The 21496-nt window shown below is 46.3% G+C and overlaps 1 protein-coding gene across 1 annotated transcript in view; it reads right to left on the bottom strand.

Moving 5' to 3' along the window:
* The window catches only part of LOC106585950 (chondroitin sulfate proteoglycan 4), an 82689-nt gene that overhangs the window by 41240 nt on the left and 19953 nt on the right, over positions 1-21496 (bottom strand). The window contains exons 3-9 of the mRNA XM_045706692.1: positions 13201-16247; positions 12572-12741; positions 10896-11284; positions 8401-8592; positions 6204-6302; positions 5660-5842; positions 5107-5283 (exon numbers count right to left, since the gene is read on the bottom strand). Coding sequence (XP_045562648.1) covers positions 5107-5283; positions 5660-5842; positions 6204-6302; positions 8401-8592; positions 10896-11284; positions 12572-12741; positions 13201-16247 — 4257 coding nt within the window. The remainder of the gene's footprint in view (positions 1-5106; positions 5284-5659; positions 5843-6203; positions 6303-8400; positions 8593-10895; positions 11285-12571; positions 12742-13200; positions 16248-21496) is intronic.

Genomic DNA, 21496 nt, shown 5'->3' with positions numbered 1-21496 from the left:
CCTACCCTGGTTGGCCTGTCATGACCCCACTACTTCGTGGCAACAGAGAACTCTCAAGGGGTGGTCACGAAAGTGCTCAGGGAGGTGTTTAGGGGTTTCCATCGGTGCGACTACGGTGGAAAGTCCAGATCAGGTCTCCACCGTGCGCATTCCCTCAGAATATGCCGATTTGGCTCTCGCCTTCTGTAAGAAGAAGGCGACTCAATTACCACCTCATCGACGGGGGGATTGTGCGATAAATCTCCTGGTAGACGCAGCACTTCCCAGGAGTCACGTGTATCCTCTGTCACAGGAGGAGACGGCGGCTATGGAAACATATGTCTCCGAATCCCTGGGGCAGGGATACATTCGGCCCTCCACTTCCCCTGCCTCCTGAAGTACAGCTACCCGCTGCCTCTCATTGCCAGTGCGATCGAGTCAATGCATGCGGCGCGCTTCTTCACAAAATTGGATCTCAGGAGCGCTTACAACCTGGTGCGTATCCGGGAGGGGGACGAGTGGAAGACGGCATTTAGTACCACCTCAGGGCATTATGAGTACCTCGTCATGCCGTACGGGTTGATGAATGCTCCATCAGTCTTCCAGGCCTTTGTTGACGAGATTTTCCGGGACCTGCACGGGCAGGGTGTAGTGGTGTATATTGATGACATTCTGATATACTCTGCTACACGCGCCGAGCATGTGTCCCTGGTGCGCAAGGTGCTTGGTCGACTGTTGGAGCATGACCTGTACGGCAAGGCTGAGAAATGTCTGTTCTTCCAACAGTCTCCTTCCTAGGATACCGCATTTCCACCTCAGGGGTGGAGATGGAGAGTGACCACATTTCAGCCGTGCGTAATTGGCCGACTCCCACCACGGTAAAGGAAGTACAGCGGTTTCTAGGGTTTGCCAACTACAACCGGAGGTTTATCCGGGGCTTTGGTCAGGTAGCGGCTCCCATTACCTCACTGCTTAAGGGAGGACCGTAGTATTAGACCCCCTCTCAATCAGAAAGATTTCTGGCTCCCAGGTGTCTTTTCTACAGGTAATGAGCTGAGGTTAGGAGCACACTCTTAAAGGGAGTGCTCCTAACCACAGCTTGTTACCTATAAAAAAGACACCTGTCCACAGAAGCAATCAATCAATCAGATTCCAAACTCTCCACCATGGCCAAGACCAAAGAGCTCTCCAAGGATGTCAGGGACAAGATTGTAGACCTACACAAGGCTGGAATGGGCTACAAGACCATCGCCAAGCAGCTTGGTGAGAAGGTGATAACAGTTGGTGCGATTATTCGCAAATGGAAGAAACACAAAAGAACTGTCAATCTCCCTCGGCCTGGGGCTCCATGCAAGATCTCACCTCGTGGAGTTGCAATGATCATGAGAACGGTGAGGAATCAGCCCAGAACTACACGGGAGGATCTTGTCAATGATCTCAAGGCAGCTGGGACCATAGTCACCAAGAAAACAATTGGTAACACACTACGCCGTGAAGGACTGAAATCCTGCAGCGCCCGCAAGGTCCCCCTGCTCAAGAAAGCACATATACATAAGCACATATACATGTCCAATACAGTCCTATATGACAGGTCCTGTACTGACACCAGTCCTATAGGACAGGTCCTGTACTGCCACCAGTCCTATATGACAAGTCCTGTACTGCCACCAGTCCTATATGACAGGTCCTGTACTGCCACCAGTCCTATATGACAAGTCCTGTACTGCCACCAGTCCTATAGGACAGGTCCTGTACTGTCACCAGTCCTATAGGACAGGTCCTATACTGTCACCAGTCCTATAGGACAGGTCCTATACTGTCACCAGTCCTATATGACAAGTCCTGTACTGTCACCAGTCCTATATGACAGGTCCTGTACTGCCACCAGTCCTATATGACAGGTCCTGTACTGTCACCAGTCCTATATGACAGGTCCTGTACTGTCACCAGTCCTATATGACAGGTCCTGTACTGTCACCAGTCCTATATGACAGGTCCTGTACTGCCACCAGTCCTATATGACAGGTTATATATGACTAGTTGTATAGGATGTATTATAGATGCAGGCTGGGAACCTACAGAATACATCCAGTGACCTAGACTGTTGCTATGGGGTTTATTTTTAAATCGGGTTCATTTCCATTGGACTATTTGAACTGCACTCTCTTCAGGAAGTTAAACTCCACAACTCATTTAACCGACAGTCCATTATTTACGCTCCGGATGATCTCATCTACTATTCACCTCTTTGATTCAAATAGAAACGCAACTGTTTCCATTTTCCAACCTTTAAATAGACTTGTTCCAGTTCATCGTACTATCCTTTTACAATGTTGTCTTCCCAATGAGTGAGAAAGCTGCTCGGCATCACAGACAATCAGTTTTGGAATCCTCCTCCACATGGCTGGCATACCTTACCACTAGCCTCCCCCCCCCCCTCCACAACATAGCTGGCATTCCTTACCACTAGCCTCCTCCAGCCCAGTCCCAACACTGCCTGCCCACATCATGAAGCATACTGACTGACCGCTGCCTAAGCCTTGTTGCCAGAGACGAACTGCCAGAGCCACCCAGCAGGCCAGTCAGTAAAAAAAGAACCAGGGTCTACATTCCAAATGGCACCCTATTCCCTATATAGTGCACTACTTTAGACCAGAGCCCTATTCCCTATATAGTGCACTACTTTAGACCAGAGCCCTATTCCCTATATAGTGCACTACTTTAGACCAGAGCCCTATTCCCTATATAGTGCACTACTTTTGACATAGGGCTCTGGTAAAAAGTATAGTGCCATTTGGGACACAACCAGGGTCGACTAAATATATCCATATCATCTCACACCACTCACCCTGAGGACCCTGTTGGCAGTGATGACTGGGCGACTCACCCTGAGGACCCTGTTGGTCAGTGATGACTGGAGGACTCACCCCGAGGACCCTGTTGGTCAGTGATGACTGGAGGACTCACCCCGAGGACCCTGTTGGTCAGTGATGACTGGGCGACTCACCCTGAGGACCCTGTTGGTCAGTGATGACTGGAGGACTGACCCCGAGGACCCTGTTGGTCAGTGATGACTGGAGGACTCACCCCGAGGACCCTGTTGGTCAGTGATGACTGGAGGACTCACCCCGAGGACCCTGTTGGTCAGTGATGACTGGGCGACTCAGCCTGAGGACCCTGTTGGTCAGTGATGACTGGGCGACTCACCCCGAGGACCCTGTTGGTCAGTGATGACTGGAGGACTCACCCCGAGGACCCTGTTGGTCAGTGATGACTGGGCGACTCACCCCGAGGACCCTGTTGGTCAGTGATGACTGGGCGACTCACCCTGAGGACCCTGATGGTCAGTGATGACTGTAGGACTGACCCTGAGGACCCTGATGGTCAGTGATGACTGGAGGACTGACCCTGAGGACCCTGTTGGTCAGTGATGACTGGGCGACTCACCCTGAGGACCCTGTTGGTCAGTGATGACTGGAGGACTGACCCTGAGGACCCTGTTGGTCAGTGATGACTGGAGGACTCACCCTGAGGACCCTGTTGGTCAGTGATGACTGGAGGACTCACCCTGAGGACCCTGTTGGTCAGTGATGACTGGAGGACTCACCCTGAGGACCCTGTTGGTCAGTGATGACTGGAGGACTCACCCTGAGGACCCTGTTGGTCAGTGATGACTGGACGACTCACCCTGAGGACCCTGTTGGTCAGTGATGACTGGAGGACTCACCCTGAGGACCCTGTTGGTCAGTGATGACTGGAGGACTCACCCCGAGGACCCTGTTGGTCAGTGATGACTGTAGGACTCACCCTCAGGACCCTGTTGGTCAGTGATGACTGGACGACTCACCCTGAGGACCCTGTTGGTCAGTGATGACTGGAGGACTGACCCCGAGGACCCTGATGGTCAGTGATGACTGGAGGACTCACCCCAAGGACCCTGTTGGTCAGTGATGACTGGAGGACTCACCCTGAGGACCCTGTTGGTCAGTGATGACTGGAAGACTCACCCTGAGGACCCTGTTGGTCAGTGATGACTGGAAGACTCACCCTGAGGACCCTGTTGGTCAGTGATGACTGGAGGACTCACCCTGAGGACCCTGTTGGTCAGTGATGACTGGAGGACTCACCCTGAGGACCCTGTTGGTCAGTGATGACTGGGCGACTCACCCCGAGGACCCTGTTGGTCAGTGATGACTGGAGGACTCACCCTGAGGACCCTGTTGGTCAGTGATGACTGGGCGACTCACCCTGAGGACCCTGTTGGTCAGTGATGACTGGAGGACTCACCCTGAGGACCCTGTTGGTCAGTGATGACTGGAGGACTCACCCTCAGGACCCTGTTGGTCAGTGATGACTGGACGACTCACCCTGAGGACCCTGTTGGCCAGTGATGACTGGAGGACTGACCCCGAGGACCCTGATGGTCAGTGATGACTGGAGGACTCACCCCAAGGACCCTGTTGGCCAGTGATGACTGGAGGACTGACCCCGAGGACCCTGATGGTCAGTGATGACTGGAGGATTCACCCTGAGGACCCTGTTGGTCAGTGATGACTGGAGGACTCACCCTGAGGACCCTGTTGGTCAGTGATGACTGGACGACTCACCCTGAGGACCCTGTTGGTCAGTGATGACTGGAGGACTCACCCTGAGGACCCTGTTGGTCAGTGATGACTGGACGACTCACCCTGAGGACCCTGTTGGTCAGTGATGACTGGGCGACTCACCCTGAGGACCCTGTTGGTCAGTGATGACTGGGCGACTCACCCTGAGGACCCTGTTGGTCAGTGATGACTGGGCGACTCACCCTGAGGACCCTGTTGGTCAGTGATGACTGGAGGACTCACCCTCAGGACCCTGTTGGTCAGTGATGACTGGACGACTCACCCTGAGGACCCTGTTGGCCAGTGATGACTGGAGGACTCACCCTGAGGACCCTGTTGGTCAGTGATGACTGGGCGACTCACCCTGAGGACCCTGTTGGTCAGTGATGACTGGAGGACTGACCCCGAGGACCCTGATGGTCAGTGATGACTGGACGACTCACCCTGAGGACCCTGATGGTCAGTGATGACTGGACGACTCACCCTGAGGACCCTGTTGGTCAGTGATGACTGGAGGACTCACCCTGAGGACCCTGTTGGCGGTGATGACTGGATGCTGGTCGTTGACGGCTGTGACCTGGATGTACACGGTGCAGGGAGAGCTCTGTTTCCTCAGGCCTGTGTCGTTGGCCACCACGGTGAAGTTGTCTTCTAACGTCTCACTGCTGTCATGGATGTAGTAGATTAACTCCTGCTCAACCTAGAGGGGGCATGAGGGTCAAAATGGAGTCAGAAACTTTGATTGGAATGTTATTTTAAGGTAAGGTGTCTTTTGAGTGAAGAAGTTAGAGGTAACATTTTACTTAAGTCATACAGGTATAATGCATTATGACGCTGTCATAATGCATTATAAGACTTGTTACAAGTGTCTATGAACTGGGTATTAGATTGATTACTCGAGATGATCTAAACTAAACCAAGGATCCTGAGGAACTCATATAGTAATAGTTTTAGGTTGTGTAGAAATATATAAAACTATAAATACTATATAAAACTATAAAAACTATACAGTATTTTAATGTCTCCTTCTTCAACATGACAACAACAAAAAAAAAGAGAGAATAACAGAGTCTTACCTGACGTCTGGTGAAAGACAGCACAGGAACCCCGGGGTAACGTGAATGTTCTATATATCCGTTCTGTGACGGCTCAGTCAAACTGTACAGGAAGTTGAGGCCAGAGAAGTGTCGGTTGGTGACCCTGAGCACTTCCTGTGTCAAGGCCTTGGACCCGCCCTCTCTCAGGGTGAAATTGGACACCTGCAGTGGTAGAAGGAATAGCATTTATTGGAAGCTTGCAGTCATAGATGAATTATACACTAATTTACAAACGTACATAAAATGTATGATAGCACAATAATTCTACAATACAATAATTCTACAATTCAAAACAATACAATAATTCTACAATACAATAATTCTACAATTCAAAACAATACAATAATTCTACAAAACAATAATTCTACAATTGAAAACAATACAATAATTCTACAATTGAAAACAATACAATAATTCTACAATTCAAAACAATACAATAATTCTACAATTCAAAACAATACAATAATTCTACAATACAATAATTCTACAATACAATAATTCTACAATAACAAAACAATAATACCTGGAGTGGGATGAGGTGGGGGATTATGTCCACGGATATCCTGATATTATTGACCTCTGTGACACCGTTGGAGACGTCCAATAGGAATGTGTCGTTGACCTAAACAGGAAGAAGAGAGTTTTACATTGACCTTTTAGTCATTTAACAGTCCTTTAAAATTCCAGTAAATTCAGGAAATACACAGAAATTACAATTCTTTTTCAATGTTTTTAAAATTAAGAAAAATTTGAATTTTGTTTACTTCCTGAATTGACCCCAACCCTGTAAAGACCAGTGCAGTGGCCTGGGGTGGTCCAGTCTAATGGATAGTACCCTCATCCTTCTGAGACATACCGCTCTCCCTACTTCCCTGCCTATTTTTCACTCTCTATTCATTCAACTTAAAATACAGTAGAGGGGGTTAGTAGTAAGAAAAGACAAGTGTGCCCTTGTTAGCGGAAGAAAGCCAAGTCCAACAGACCTGGCCAGGGTCTGTCTGTCTTGTTAGTGGAAGACATGGCCAAGGTCTGTCTGTCTTGGTAGTGGAAGACCTGGCTAAGGTCTGTCTGTCTGTCTTGTTAGTGGAAGACCTGGCCAAGGTCTGTCTGTCTGTCTTGTTAGTGGAAGACCTGGCCAGGGTCTGTCTGTCTTGGTAGTGGAAGACCTGGCCAGGGTCTGTCTGTCTTGGTAGTGGAAGACCTGGCCAAGGTCTGTCTGTCTTGTTAGTGGAAGACCTGGCCAGGGTCTGTCTGTCTTGGTAGTGGAAGACCTGGCCAAGGTCTGTCTGTCTTGTTAGTGGAAGACCTGGCCAAGGTCTGTCTGTCTTGTTAGTAGAAGACCTGGCCAGGGTCTGTCTGTCTTGTTAGTGGAAGACCTGGCCAAGGTCTGTCTGTCTTGTTAGTGGAAGACCTGGCCAAGGTCTGTCTGTCTTGGTAGTGGAAGACCTGGCTAAGGTCTGTCTGTCTTGTTAGTGGAAGACCTGGCCAGGGTCTGTCTGTCTTGGTAGTGGAAGACCTGGCCAGGGTCTGTCTGTCCTGGTAGTGGAAGACCTGGCCAGGGTCTGTCTGTCTTGGTAGTGGAAGACCTGGCCAGGGTCTGTCTCTCTTGGTAGTGGAAGACCTGGCCAGGGTCTGTCTGTCTTGGTAGTGGAAGACCTGGCCAGGGTCTGTCTGTCTTGGTAGTGGAAGACCTGGCCAGGGTCTGTCTGTCTTGGTAGTGGAAGACCTGGCTAAGGTCTGTCTGTCTTGGTAGTGGAAGACCTGGCTAAGGTCTGTCTGTCTGTCTTGTTAGTGGAAGACCTGGCCAGGGTCTGTCTGTCTTGGTAGTGGAAGACCTGGCCAGGGTCTGTCTGTCTTGTTAGTGGAAGACCTGGCCAGGGTCTGTCTGTCTTGTTAGTGGAAGACCTGGCCAGGGTCTGTCTGTCTTGTTAGTGGAAGACATGGCCAGGGTCTGTCTGTCTTGGTAGTGGAAGACCTGGCCAGGGTCTGTCTGTCTTGGTAGTGGAAGACCTGGCCAGGGTCTGTCTGTCTTGTTAGTGGAAGACCTGGCCAGGGTCTGTCTGTCTTGTTAGTGGAAGACCTGGCCAAGGTCTGTCTGTCTGTCTTGTTAGTGGAAGACCTGGCCAGGGTCTGTCTGTCTTGTTAGTGGAAGACCTGGCCAAGGTCTGTCTGTCTTGTTAGTGGAAGACCTGGCCAAGGTCTGTCTGTCTGTCTTGTTAGTGGAAGACCTGGCCAAGGTCTGTCTGTCTGTCTTGTTAGTGGAAGACCTGGCCAAGGTCTGTCTGTCTTGTTAGTGGAAGACCTGGCCAAGGTCTGTCTGTCTGTCTTGTTAGTGGAAGACCTGGCCAAGGTCTGTCTGTCTTGTTAGTGGAAGACCTGGCCAAGGTCTGTCTGTCTTGTTAGTGGAAGACCTGGCCAAGGTCTGTCTGTCTTGTTAGTGGAAAACCTGGCCAGGGTCTGTCTGTCTTGGTAGTGGAAGACCTGGCTAAGGTCTGTCTGTCTGTCTTGGTAGTGGAAGACCTGGCCAGGGTCTGTCTGTCTTGTTAGTGGAAGACCTGGCCAGGGTCTGTCTGTCTTGTTAGTGGAAGACCTGGCCAGGGTCTGTCTGCATGTCAGCCCTCACCCTTCTGACACACATTGTCTTCTTTACTTTCCTGTCTTTCTGTCTCTAAAACATTCAAGTTAAAATACAGAAGGACAAAAAGTCAAGTCCAGCAGACCTGGCTGGGGGTCGTCTGCATGTACTGGATGTTGCCAGTGTTGACGTCTTCCTGGGAGAAGGTCTGGACGGGGATCTGTTCAGTTCCAACATACTGCTCCTCAGCCTCCACAAAGCACCGCAGGAACCCGTGTAGCGGAGCCACCTTCACTGTAAATACAATCTCAGATGGCAGGTTGTCCTCGTGGGTCACCTGGAACAGACAGAGAGACAGACAGACAGACAGAGGTTGGAGGCTAGACACAGTGGTCAGAGGCTATATACTGTCAAGTATGTCTGCGTCCCAAATGGCACCCTAGTCCCTATATAGTGCACTACTTTTGACCAAGGCCCCCATAGGGAATAGGGTGCCTTCCCCACCTCTGAGATGTTTGGTGTCTAAAGAGGTTAGTTCACGTTTGGTGTATCACTTGGCATCATGTTTCACGTTTGACGTGTTACTTGACTGAAGCTCAGGAGTTAGAATGAAATACTGTACCGGAATACTGAAGGACTTGAACCAATACTGACATATACGTAAATAACATGAGAAAATGGTTTGATCAAACAATCTGTGTAGAAATATTGCTAAACAAAAACACAAATATATTCTAATCTACGTCAATCATTAACACATTCCCAACCCAGTTACTCATTCAATCATGAATTCCTTAATTCACCCATCCATCCATTCATCCATCTATTCATCCATCCATCCATCCAATAACTCACCCTTCCATCATTCATCCATCTATTCATCCATCCATCCATCCAATAACTCACCCTTCGATCCATTCATTCATTCATCCATCCTTCCATTCATCCAATAACTCACCCTTCCATCCATCCATTCATTCATTCATCAGTCCATCCAATCATTCATCCATTCATACATCCATCCATCCAATCATTCATACAGTCATTCATTCATTCATACATCCATCCATCCAATCATTCATCCATCCATCCATCCAATCATACATCCATCCATCCAATCATTCATTCATTCATCCAATCATCCATCCATCCAATCATACATCCAATCATACATACATCCATCCAACCATACATCCATCCATCCAATCATGCATCCAATCATTAATTAATTAATTCATTCATCCATCCATCCATCCAATCATCCATCCATCCATCATTCATTCATCCATCCATCCATCCATCCAATCATACATACATCCATCCATTCATACATTCACCTATCCATCCATCTATCCATCCATCCAATCATTCATCCATCCATCCAATCATACATCCATCCATCCAATCATACATCCATCCATCCATCCATTCATTCATTCATCAGTCCATCCAATCATTCATCCATCCATCCAATCATTCATCCATTCGTACATCCATCCATCCAATCATTCATACAGTCATTCATTCATTCATTCATTCATACATTCATCCATCCATCCAATCATTCATCCATCCATCCAATCATACATCCATCCATCCATCCAATCATTCATTCATTCATCCAATCATCCATCCATCCAATCATACATCCAATCATACATACATCCATCCAACCATACATCCATCCATCCAATCATGCATCCAATCATTAATTAATTAATTAATTCATCCATCCATCCAATCCATCCATCATTCATTCATCCATCCATCCATCCATCCATCCATCCAATCATACATACATCCATCCATTCATACATTCACCTATCCATCCATCCATCCAATCATTCATCCATCCAATCATACATCCATCCATCCAATTGTTCATTCATTCATCCATCCATTCATCAATCTATCCATCCATCCATCCATCCATCCGTCCATCCAAATATCCATCCATCCAATCATACACCCATCTATCCATCCAATCATTCATCCATCTATCCAACCATACATCCATCCAATCATGCATCCATCCATCCAACCATACATCCATCCAATCATGCATCCATCCATCCAATCGTTCATTCATTCATCCATCCATTCATCCATCTATCCATCCATCCATCCAAATATCCATCCATCCATCCAATCATACATCCATCCATCCATCCATTCATCCATCTATCCATCCATCCATCCAAATATCCATCCATCCATCCAATCATACATCCATCCATCCATCCAATCATTCATCCATCCATCCAATCATTCATCCATCCAATCATTCATCCATCCAATCATTCATTCATCCATCCATTCATTCATCCATCCATTCATCCATCCAAATATCCATCCATCAATCATACATCCATCCATCCAATCATTCATCCATCTATCCATCCATCCAATCATTCATCCATCCAAACATCCATCCATCCAATCATACATCCATCCATCCAATCATTCATCCATCCAATCATTCATTCATCCATCCAATCATCCATCCATCCAAACATCCATCCATCCATCTATTCATCCATCCATCCATTCATCCAATCATCCATCCATACATCCATCCATACAATCATTCATCCATCCATCCAATCATCCATCCATCCCCAACCCAGACAACATACATACCTCCAGTCTACTCTCGTCAATCTTCACAGGTTTGCTCTCCTCCACCAGTAAGGTGTTGTTGTGCTGGAGGATAGGTGGCCTCTGATGGCTCTCCAGGTAAACCCTAACGTTGATTCTGGCATTCAGGACGTGACCTTGAACCTTAACCGTCACACTGAACCAGTCCGCCAGGTTCTTGCTGTCATCATGGCGATACGAGACGAGGCCCTTCTTCAGGTCGTGCTGTGTAAACTCCACTGAGATGTTTCCGTGGCGATACAGCCAGCCGTTCTTAGGAGGCTCGGACACCTTGTAGGTGACTTCGCTGTCATCACGGACATTGAGGTTCGTGAGGACGCTGAAGTTACCGGTGGTTACGGTCACTTCCTTTCCCTTCTGGACCAACAGACCTGTGAATGGATGAATTAATTAATTCATGGATGAATCAATGAATAAATGGATGGATAATGATTCGATTGACTCTTCGCAAAGCCCCGCTGCAGAATTTAGGGCAACCAAAATCGCAACGCTCCAATGGATAGCAACCGTTGTCGGGTCCGACACCTCGGACAAACTCAAGTTTTAATCTCATGAAAGCCAGTGAGGGCTATGGCAACAACTGAGAGTTTTCTTCAAAAAAATAAATGTTTTAACGGCTAAATAATTGAACAGTACACCTGGAGTACTTCTGAAATGTAGGAGAAATGTTGGAGTATTTTTCAAATCCAAAATGTTACTATTGTGGCCTCCCGGGTGGCGCAGTGGTCTAAGGCTGTGCCACCAGAGATTCTGGGTTCGAGTCCAGGCTCTGCCGCAGCCGGCCGCGACCGGGAGGCTCATGGGGCGGCGCACAATTGGCTCAGCGTCATCCGGGTTAGGGAGGGTTTGGCCGGCAGGGATATCCTTGTCTCATCGCGCATTAGCGACTCCTGTGGCGGGCTGAGTGCAATGCACGCAGACCAGGTCGCTAGGTGTACGGTGTTTCCGGTGCGGCTGGCTTTTTGGTGCGGTGTTTTTGGTACGGCTGGCTTCCGGGTTGGATGTGCGTTGTGTCAAGAAGCAGTGCGGCTTGGTTGGGTCGTGTTTCGGAGGACACATGGCTCTCGACCTTCGCCTCTCCCGAGTCCGTACGGGAGTTGCAGCGATGAGACAAGACAGTAACTACCAATTGGACACCACGAAATTGGGGAGAAAAAGGGGGTATAAAAAAGATAGCTCTCATTGACCATCAAATGTTGCTAAAGATAGCTAGCTAGCCACTTAATATAACTTGTTTTTCTCAAAATGTATGTTAGCTAGCTAAATTAGCTATGTTATGAATACATCACCCCATCTGCTGTCGACATCAGGATACGAATTGAGACCACTAGTTAGCTCCAAAAGGGGTTATAGAATTGACTTCATGCTGATAGCAATTCAGTGTCAAACTACACTATAAATTTGACCAGGTTCCCGTGAACAAATTGTAATGACAACATACCCAAGAGTGTAGTCTGTATTAATTTTCAATGTATATTAGAAACACAGTTTGAGATCATTGTGAGGGGATATAGCCAGTAGGTTGAATAGGGAATTGGGCTTGCCGGGAAAAATGTTGTCCGAAGTTGCAACAGTAACCAAAGGGGGTTGGGGCTTAGCGAAAGGGTCACTTGTAAAATATTCTCAGCATATAACATATTAAATATATACACACATACCTGTGTTGTTGCCAGGGCTCAGGAATGGGTCGTGGGCGGTGACGTCCAGCAGAGTAGAGACTAAGTGTTTCCCGTCGGACACGAATAGCACAAAACGTCCAGAGTTCACGCCTCGATGGAGGAACAACACTCTCTTCTCTTCCAGGTCCTTCTGGGTGAACTGGAACAGCCTGGAGGTCAGGAAAGTTTAATAAAGTGTCACTCCACAATACATCAAAACAGTTGTATTCTGTAGTCCAGTGGTTGTAGCCCAGACATCCCAGAAGTCACAGTAATTTGTTGTAGCCCTGCTGAGTTCTCCTGATTCACCTATTCAACGGCTTGATGATTAGTTGACAAGTTGAATCAGGTGTGCTAGCTGTGGAATAGTTACATGGAACATCTGGGAGTCCCAGAGGAGAGATTTGAAAAACCCCTGCTGTAGTCCACAACCCTAACACACCAGGTGGTCTTAAGGTACAGAGCCTAGCCTCCTCATCCATTCTACATAGTCAACTGACAAGACATATTAAAGAGTAAAAACAACATTGTGGACCACTCATGTTTGAGACAATATAAAACATCCATAGACAGTCAAAATACATTATATCATTAATATGTAAAAAAAAAATATATATATTTTAAAGTACCTGAGAGAGGTGTCGTTCACCAGAACCAGGTCTCCCATCGGGATTCCCCGTCGCGTGTAGACCAACTGCCCGTCGCTGAAGTCCGAGTCTGCGTCATGGTAACAGAGATCGTCCAGGGTTAGCAACCGCTGCCCGTCCCTCACCACGTGGAAAACTTTATCGACGATGCGCACCGGCTTTTCGTCATTAACTAGCTGGATGGAGATGTTGAACGTCCCTTCTTTAGATCCGACTTCATCGTCCGCGACGAAGGATTTGGACTCCTGACTAGTGGAGGCTATGAATGTGAACTGATCCTGAGTGGTCTCTGTGTCGTCGTGTATGTACATTACGCGCTCCTCCAAGAGATCCTGGTTGCTGAATGTTAGGATGTTGTCGTAACTGGCGTTAGAGTTGGACAGGTTGATGCGCGCTAACTTCCCATGTTTGGGGCTACTTGTAACGGTGTAGTACAACTCCTTGGTGCTAAGAGTCTCTGCAAACAACTCGTCTTTTGTGATGAGTTTACTCTCTCCTTCCATTATAGATAGTTTGTCATTTCTTATAAATACGCTGTTGACGTCAGCTTTTATTGAGATGTGGAAATCGTAACTTTGTGATTGAGCATGCTTGGAGAACACTTGGAATTTAAACGTGTCACTTGTGTCTTCGTATGGTCTGTCGACCAGTTCGTATTGAACCTTTAGATCAGTGACATTTCTTTGGCTGAAAGTTGAATTTTTCTTCAATAACTCGTTAACAAGGAGAAGATGTCCTTTCTTCGGCGAGGAGAGAACTCTGAAGCGCAGGTCATCCTCTGATAGTGTCACAACGTCCACTGTGGCATAAAGATAATGTGAGTCCAACGTCACTTTCCGAACTTTATTAATATCGGCCATTACGTTCCTGACTAGGTTATAATGTACCCACTTCACTGTGACCGGAAAGACCAGTTCAGTATCAACTCTTCCTGCTACAGTGACCTTGCATTTGAAGTAATCCGTAGCATTGGCAGTCTGGATTTCTTGGAAAGTGCTGAGGTACCGAAGGCGTTCTTTCTCCAGTAGCCTTTGAGAGAAAGAACCGGTGGGCTTCCATTCTCCGCTGGAGTGAAGCCTCTGAAGTTCCCCATACTGAGGAGGCTTGACGACATCATATCGGATGTCCACCACTTGATTCACAGCATTGGTCTGAATGGCCAGTTGCTTGTTACTGATCACAGCTACCTCACCTTGAATGATCTCAAGCCCAGTGTTGTTGGCGATCTTATACTCCAAAGCTATGGCCATGATCCTCAGAACCACTGTGTTGCTTACCTTGTCTCCATCACTGACCCTCAGCACGATCCTGGAGTTCCTCACCCCAGTATGGACATAGTTCACCTTCCCTTCCTCTAGATCAGAATGGGAGAACGTGGTCACTGCGGTGTCGGGGTTATCTCCCACCTCCAGATAACCAGCGTCAGGGTTCAGGTTCCCCAGGATGGAGAAGACCAGGTCGGTGTGGTTGCTGTCAATGTCTGTGGCTTTCAACACCTCTTTGGTTAGGAGTTTTCTAGAATTCTCCATCAGGACAAAGAGGTTCCCCTGGGGCAGGCTGAGCTCTGGGGCGTCATTGGTGGGGGTCACTGTGATATTGTAGCGGTACCTTCTCGTCCCCTGCAGGTATGTGGGAACCACCTTCCTGGAAGAAGAGAAGATAGAGAAGGTGAAAAAGTCTTCTGGGTCCTCCGATCCTCCGTGGATGTACATCACCCTGCCGTGCCACAGGTCCAGCATGCTAAAGATGTTCTCCTCTTGGTCCTGGTCCACATCCAGTCGTATCTGACCATGCACCGGCTGCTCCTGGATCCGGAACATGATTTGAGACTGGCGTACCCCGAGCTTCTTGAAGTCCAGGTGCACCTTGATGTGCTTGGACTCTAGAGACCCACGCCCACCCTCTGAGACTACAAGGTTCCTGAGCAGCACGAAGTTGGCCCCGAACTTCTTGTCCAGCCCCCTGGCCAGAGTGAACATAGGGAATTCTGGGGTGGGGGTGACCGAAGTGGGATCGAACCGGGAGTTGGGGACAGTCGGTTTAGTAGTTGGACCCATCGTGGTCGAGGGCTCTGGTTCTTTCTCCGGCTCGCAGCCCACCGATATATCTTTAGTGACTACAGCATTAGGCAGACCCATCATAACCCCATTGACTTTCATATCCTTCAGGCAGCCCTTAAAAGAACCTCCTCGGACTCTGTTTCCCAACACAGACACCAGACCCATCTTCCTTACTTCTGAACGTGTGCTGTCATCAATGCCCCCCACAAACAGCGACCCTCTCAGCTGGAGTCCCTTGGAGCGAGAGCTGATGCTAGTCTTCACCGTCTCCTTGTCCACTGTCAGCTGGAGGGTCTTGGGGCTGAAGAACATCTTCACTGAATGCCAGTTCCTGTCATTGATAAAGGTGAGGGATTTAAGTTCTGTCTTGGTGCCTCCTTTAACCACGATGGCCACCAGCAGCCCCTCTTGGATTTCAACTGCCACAAAGTCCCCCTGTCTGGCCGAGTTGTACAAGACAATCCCCTCTTTAGCCGAGGTGTGAACCACACACTCAAACAGCGCCTCTTGCTGGTTGTGGGAGACGTTCCAGGGTGGCAGGGAGACATACGCTCTTGAACTAAAGAAACTAACAGGATCCTCCTCGCCGGCAAAGAACTGGGGACTACAGCCCAAAGAAACCTCATAGACATTCTTGAATCCAGCGTATGGTCTCAACGATGATAGCATATTGTTCTCGTTGAAAACAGCCTGGTCCACGCACCCCCTGAATCCTGTTAGGTCATTGGGTAGGTAGAGCTTGTCCAGGCCTCCAGACCCGCCGACGTACAGCCCGTCCTGGATAGTAAGATCCTGCTTCTGAGACCCGTGCCCAGGCATCCTGAGGCTGGTGTGGGAGTACTGGTCCATAGTTAGGGTGACATTATGGCGGTCGTGGAGGAGCTCAGCAGTGTGCCAGGCCAGGTCGTTTAGTTGGGTGCTGCTCTCTGATCTCAGCAACCGCTCACCATACCCCAGGTCCAGCTTCACCTGAACAGAGGAAGGAAGAAGAGACTTATATATATATATCTCAATTTAAACTGGAGTTTTAAACTTCAACATTTACGGTCATAAAACCTAACCCAACCGTTAAGCCTAATCGTAACCAATTGGAATGACTTGCCTATACATAATCACTAAACTTAACCAATCACATTTGTTGCCTTGAGATAGAGCTGATCTTAGAACAAGACTGAACAGCACAACACCACTTAAGCCAGATACACATTGTGTTTTGTCACTGTCACTCATATTGCATAACTACATTACTATTCAGTAGTATTTATATTTTAGTGAGAGAAAAAAAAAATCCCTTTTTTCCATTTCGGTTCTATTCATTCTTAGCATTTAAATAAGAACATATCCCAATTTTACTGTAATTTTTTTTATTTTTAAAAGAGACATTCTCAGCATCACTTGGGAATAATCACCCTGACACTTGTTATCATTATGTTATCATGAATACATTTCCTATTTATGATGTCACCTGCAGTTAAAACAGAGAGTTTTGTTTCCGCCTGCAAGCAGGAAGACCCCTATTATATTTGTCCATGTCTCTGTGCCAAATGGCACCCTATTCCCTATTTAGTGCACTACTTTTGACCAGGTCCCTTAGGGCACCACTATATAGGGAATAGGGTCCCATTTGGGCTGCCGTCTGCGTCTCTATGGAGCTCTGCATCGGGAGGAAATGGCCTGTCAAGGATTGCTACTGAGTCCCAGCTATACAAGCAGGGTTTCAAGACAACACGACAGCAATGCTAATCTCTAAAATTGATTCATTCGGAAAGAGACCTCAAGCCTGAGAACAAGTCGAAAGAGGAAGAAAAAAATTAACTTTTGTGAATTTGTTGTCCTAAGTTGGTTTAAGGCTAAGGATGAGCAGTTTTCACCCAGTTCTCTTGCTCCACTCAACAGAAAATCCACGCAGTGCAATTATCAGCGCATCTTACATTTCACTCCCACACACGAAAAGAAAAGTGTAGCCAGGGAGAACTTTTTCCAGTCGCAAGGATTTCTCACATGTGAGGTTTCTTTCTATTGAACATGTCTCTGAGGTCTATCTGTCTCCACGCTTGTTTTTTGTGATTTCATCACAAAAAACCTTATAGTGAGAAGCTAAGTTTAACCGGCATCTTCAAGCGACAGATGTATTTCCTTATTACAGCTCTGTCAGCACAGCACAGCTCACACTCTCTCCTGGCCCAGGAACAGTGAGGCCAGACCACCATGCTTGCAACATAAACCCTTGTAACCTACGACCCGAGCTAAGACTTTTGAGGTGGGCTCTATTTTAAACCGTAACAGAGATTGCAGACAGTAACGTAAACCAGAAACTGCTGTGTTCCTCTATGTCTTCTTATTGATCAAATTGTAAAGCCAGTATAATTTCTGTTTTGTAGTTTGTAGAGGAGATTGAAGTAATATAAACCAGAAGCAGAAACTAGATTCCAAAGCCAGTTCATTAATAGGAGCATTACAGTGCCTTCAGAAAGTATTCATACCCCTTAACTTATTCCACATTTTAGAACAGAAATACAGACATATCTTATTTACATAATTATTCACACCCTTCTGAGTCAATACTTTGTAGAAGAACCTTCGGCGGCGATTACAGCTGTGAGTCTTTCTGGGTAATTCTCTAAGGGCTTTCTGGGTTATTCTCTAAGGGCTTTCTGGGTAAGTCTCTAAAGGCTTTCTGGGTAAGTCTCTAAGGGCTTTCTGGGTAAGTCTCTAAGGGCTTTCTGGGTAAGTCTCTAAGGGCTTTCTGGGTAAGTCTCTAAGGGCTTGCCACACCTGGATTGTGCAACATTTGACAATTATTATTTTCTAAATTCTTCAAGCTCTGTCAAATTGGTTGTTCATCATGGCTAGACAACCATTTTCAGGTCTTGTCATAGATTTTCAAGCTGATTTAAGTAAAAACTGTAACTCGGCCATTCAGGAACATTCACCGTCTTCTTGGTAAGCAACTCCAGTGTAAATTTGTCTTTGTGTGTTAGATTGAACCAGGTCTTTCTGTAGGATTTTGCCTGTGATTTTTTAATATTTTTTATCCTGAAAAACTCCCCACTCCCCATTTAATGATTACAAGCATACCCATAACATGATGCAGCCACCACTATGCTTAAAAATATGGAGAGAGATACTCAGTAATGTGTTGTATTGGATTTGCCCCAAACATAACACTTCGTATTCAGGACAAAAAGTGAATTGCTTTGCCTCACTTTTTGCAGTATTACTTCAGTGCCTTGTTGCAAACAAGATGTATGTTTTGGAATATTTGTATTCTGTACAGGCTTCCTTCTTTTCACCTCTGTCATTTAGATTATTATTGTGGAGTAACTATAATGTTGTTGATCCATCCTCAGTTTTCTCCTATCACAGCCATTAAACTCTAACTGTTTAAATGTCACCATTGGCCTCATGGTAAAATCTCTGAGCGGTTTCCTTCCTCTCCGGCAACTGAGTTAGGAAGGACATCTTTGTAGTGAAAATGTAATTAATAACTTGCTCAAAGGGATATTCAATGTCTGCTTTAAAAATAGGTGCCCTTCTTTGCGAGGAAACCTCCGCTGTAACACAATGTGGAAAAAGTCAAGGGGTGTGAATACTTTCTAAAGGCACTGTATCTCCTGGAACATGACTATGAATCAACATTTCCAGGATATCAGATCGATGGTGACCTCTGAATGTAACATTTACTAATTTCACCATTTGAATGCATCTACAAATGAAATGACCGATCAATGTGCACAACTCTTAAAGTTGCAATATGTATGTTTTTTTGGGGCAACCTGACCAAATTCACATAGAAATGTGAGTTATAGATCTGTCATTTTCATTGAAACCAAGTCTAAGAAGCAGTAGATCTATGTGCGGTGTATCTATGCTTCCCGTTCTTAAGATTTGATTTTAGGTCTTTTACTTTCGGTTTTGTACACCAGCTTCAAACAGCTGAAAATACAACATTTTTGGTTATGGAAAATACATTTTACAGCGGTTTGGATGGTACAATGATTCTCCACAGTATACCTGCTTGTTTTGTCACATAAACTGAAATTAGGCGAACTATTTGAATTTTAGCAACCAAAAAAATGGTGGAGCATCTTTAATATACAGTCACAACCTCACCAACTGTATTTCTAACAACATTTTTACATTTTAGTAGACGCTCTTATCAAGAGCGACTTACAGTAGTGAATGCATACATTTCATACATTTTTTTCCCCCGTACTGGTCCCCCGTGGGAATTGAACCCACAACCCTGGCATTCCAAACACCATGCAAACACCATGCTTTACCATGCTCTACCAACTGAGCCACACTGTATTTCTAACAACCTCACCAACTGTATTTCTAGTTGTTCTGAGGGAGCCTCAACATATCCCCGCGCTCCCACTGTGACAAGCACCATCTGCTAGGAGACTAACTCATGCCTCAAAAAGTATTGTTTGTGCATTGCCAGTCAGGGGTGCCACTAATTTTGGAGCCCACTGTATCACTCCAGTGTTATTTGCTAAATTGTAATTACTTTGCCACTATGACCTATTTATTGCCTTACCTCCTTACTACATTTGCACACACTGTATAAAGATTTTTCTATTGTGTTATTGACTGCACGTTTGTTTATTCCATGTGTAACTCTGTGTTGTTGTTTTTGTCGCACTGCTTTGCTTTATGTTGGCCAGGTCGCAGTTGTAAATGAGAACTTGTTCTCAACTGGCCTACCTGGTTAAATAAAGGTGAAATAAAATAAAAATAAAACCATGACCTGTTCACCGGACCTGCAGTTTTTCGACTCTCTCCGGACCTGCAGTTTTCGACTCTCTACCGCACCTACTGTCTCTAACTCTGAATGATCGGCTATGAAAAGCCAACTGACATTTACTCCTGAGGTGCTGACCTGTTGCACCCTCGACAACAACTGTGATTATTATTATTTGACCCTGCTGGTCATTTATGAACATTTGAACATCTTGGCCATGTTCTGTTATAATCTCCACCCGGCACAGCCAGAAGAGAACTGGCCACCCCTCAGAGCCTGGTTCCTCTCTAGGTTTCTTCCTACGTTCCTGCCTTTCTAGGGCGTTTTTTTCCTAGCCACCGTGCTTCTACATCTGCATTGCTTGCTGTTTGGGGGTTTTAGGGGTTTTAGGCTGGGTTTCTGTATAAGCACTTTGTGACATCGGCTGATGTGAAAAAGGGCTTTAGAAATACATTTGATTGATTGATTTATCATCAGGGTTTTAAACTGCCCTAGTGGCACCAGGAAACCAAATGTAATGCATTTTGTAAAAGTGTTTCCAAAAATGTGGAGAGTGAAAATTAGAGGATTAATCTAGTTTGGACACGAGGAATCTTAAGAGTTAACCGGTTTGGTATCTCATGTTCTTATATTTTAAAAGGCGAAGTTAGGTAAGTTGGGAAGCTTGTGTACTAGAGCTTTGTAAACATCACCTGTGATAAAAACGACGGGCGCTATGCTAGATGGCATCTAAAGGTATAATAGTAGTGGCTGCTGAATTCCGATAAATGGTGTCACCGTAGTCAAGAACTGGCAGGAAAGTTGACTGTACAATCTTGCTACTGCTGTTCAGGGAGAGACGTGATCCATTTCTATAAATTATGCCTCGTTTAAATTTCAGTTTCTTAAAACCTCTACTGGATCAAGTCCCTAAACCAGGACAGTTGTTGCTCAATATTGTCACGACTTCCGCCCAAGTCGGTACCTCTCCTTGTTCGGGCGGCGTTCGACGTCGCCGGCCTTCTAGCCATCATCGATCTACTTTTCATTTTCCATTTGTTTTGTCTTGTCTTTCCACACACCTGGTTTCAATTCCATCATTACATGTTGTGTATTTAACCCTCTGTCCTCCCCCCTCATGTCCTTGTCCGGAATTGTTTATTGTAAGTGCTTGTGCACGTTATGTCTGGTGTGCGACGGGTTTTGTACCCATTGATTATTGTTCTATTTCCGTTTGATTTTATTATTAAAATGCGCTGTTGAAAACACCGTTTTTTTGCTCTCCTGCGCCTGACTTCTCTGCCGCCAGTACACACCCCTTACAAATATGCGATAATGTGGCTAAAATGACATTGTAAACAACAGCCAACTTTCCCGGGACATAGACATGTCTTATATAGGCAGAAAGCTTAAATTATTGTTAATCTAACTGCAGTGTCCAATTTACAGTAGCTATTACAGCGAAAAAATACCATGCTATTGTTTGAGGATA

The sequence above is a fragment of the Salmo salar genome, chromosome ssa24 (genome assembly GCF_905237065.1).
Source record: "Salmo salar chromosome ssa24, Ssal_v3.1, whole genome shotgun sequence".
NCBI classification, from domain to species: Eukaryota; Metazoa; Chordata; class Actinopteri; order Salmoniformes; family Salmonidae; genus Salmo; species Salmo salar.
The sequence above is the reverse complement of the archived record's forward strand: the minus strand, read 5'-3'. Positions and strand labels throughout refer to the sequence as shown.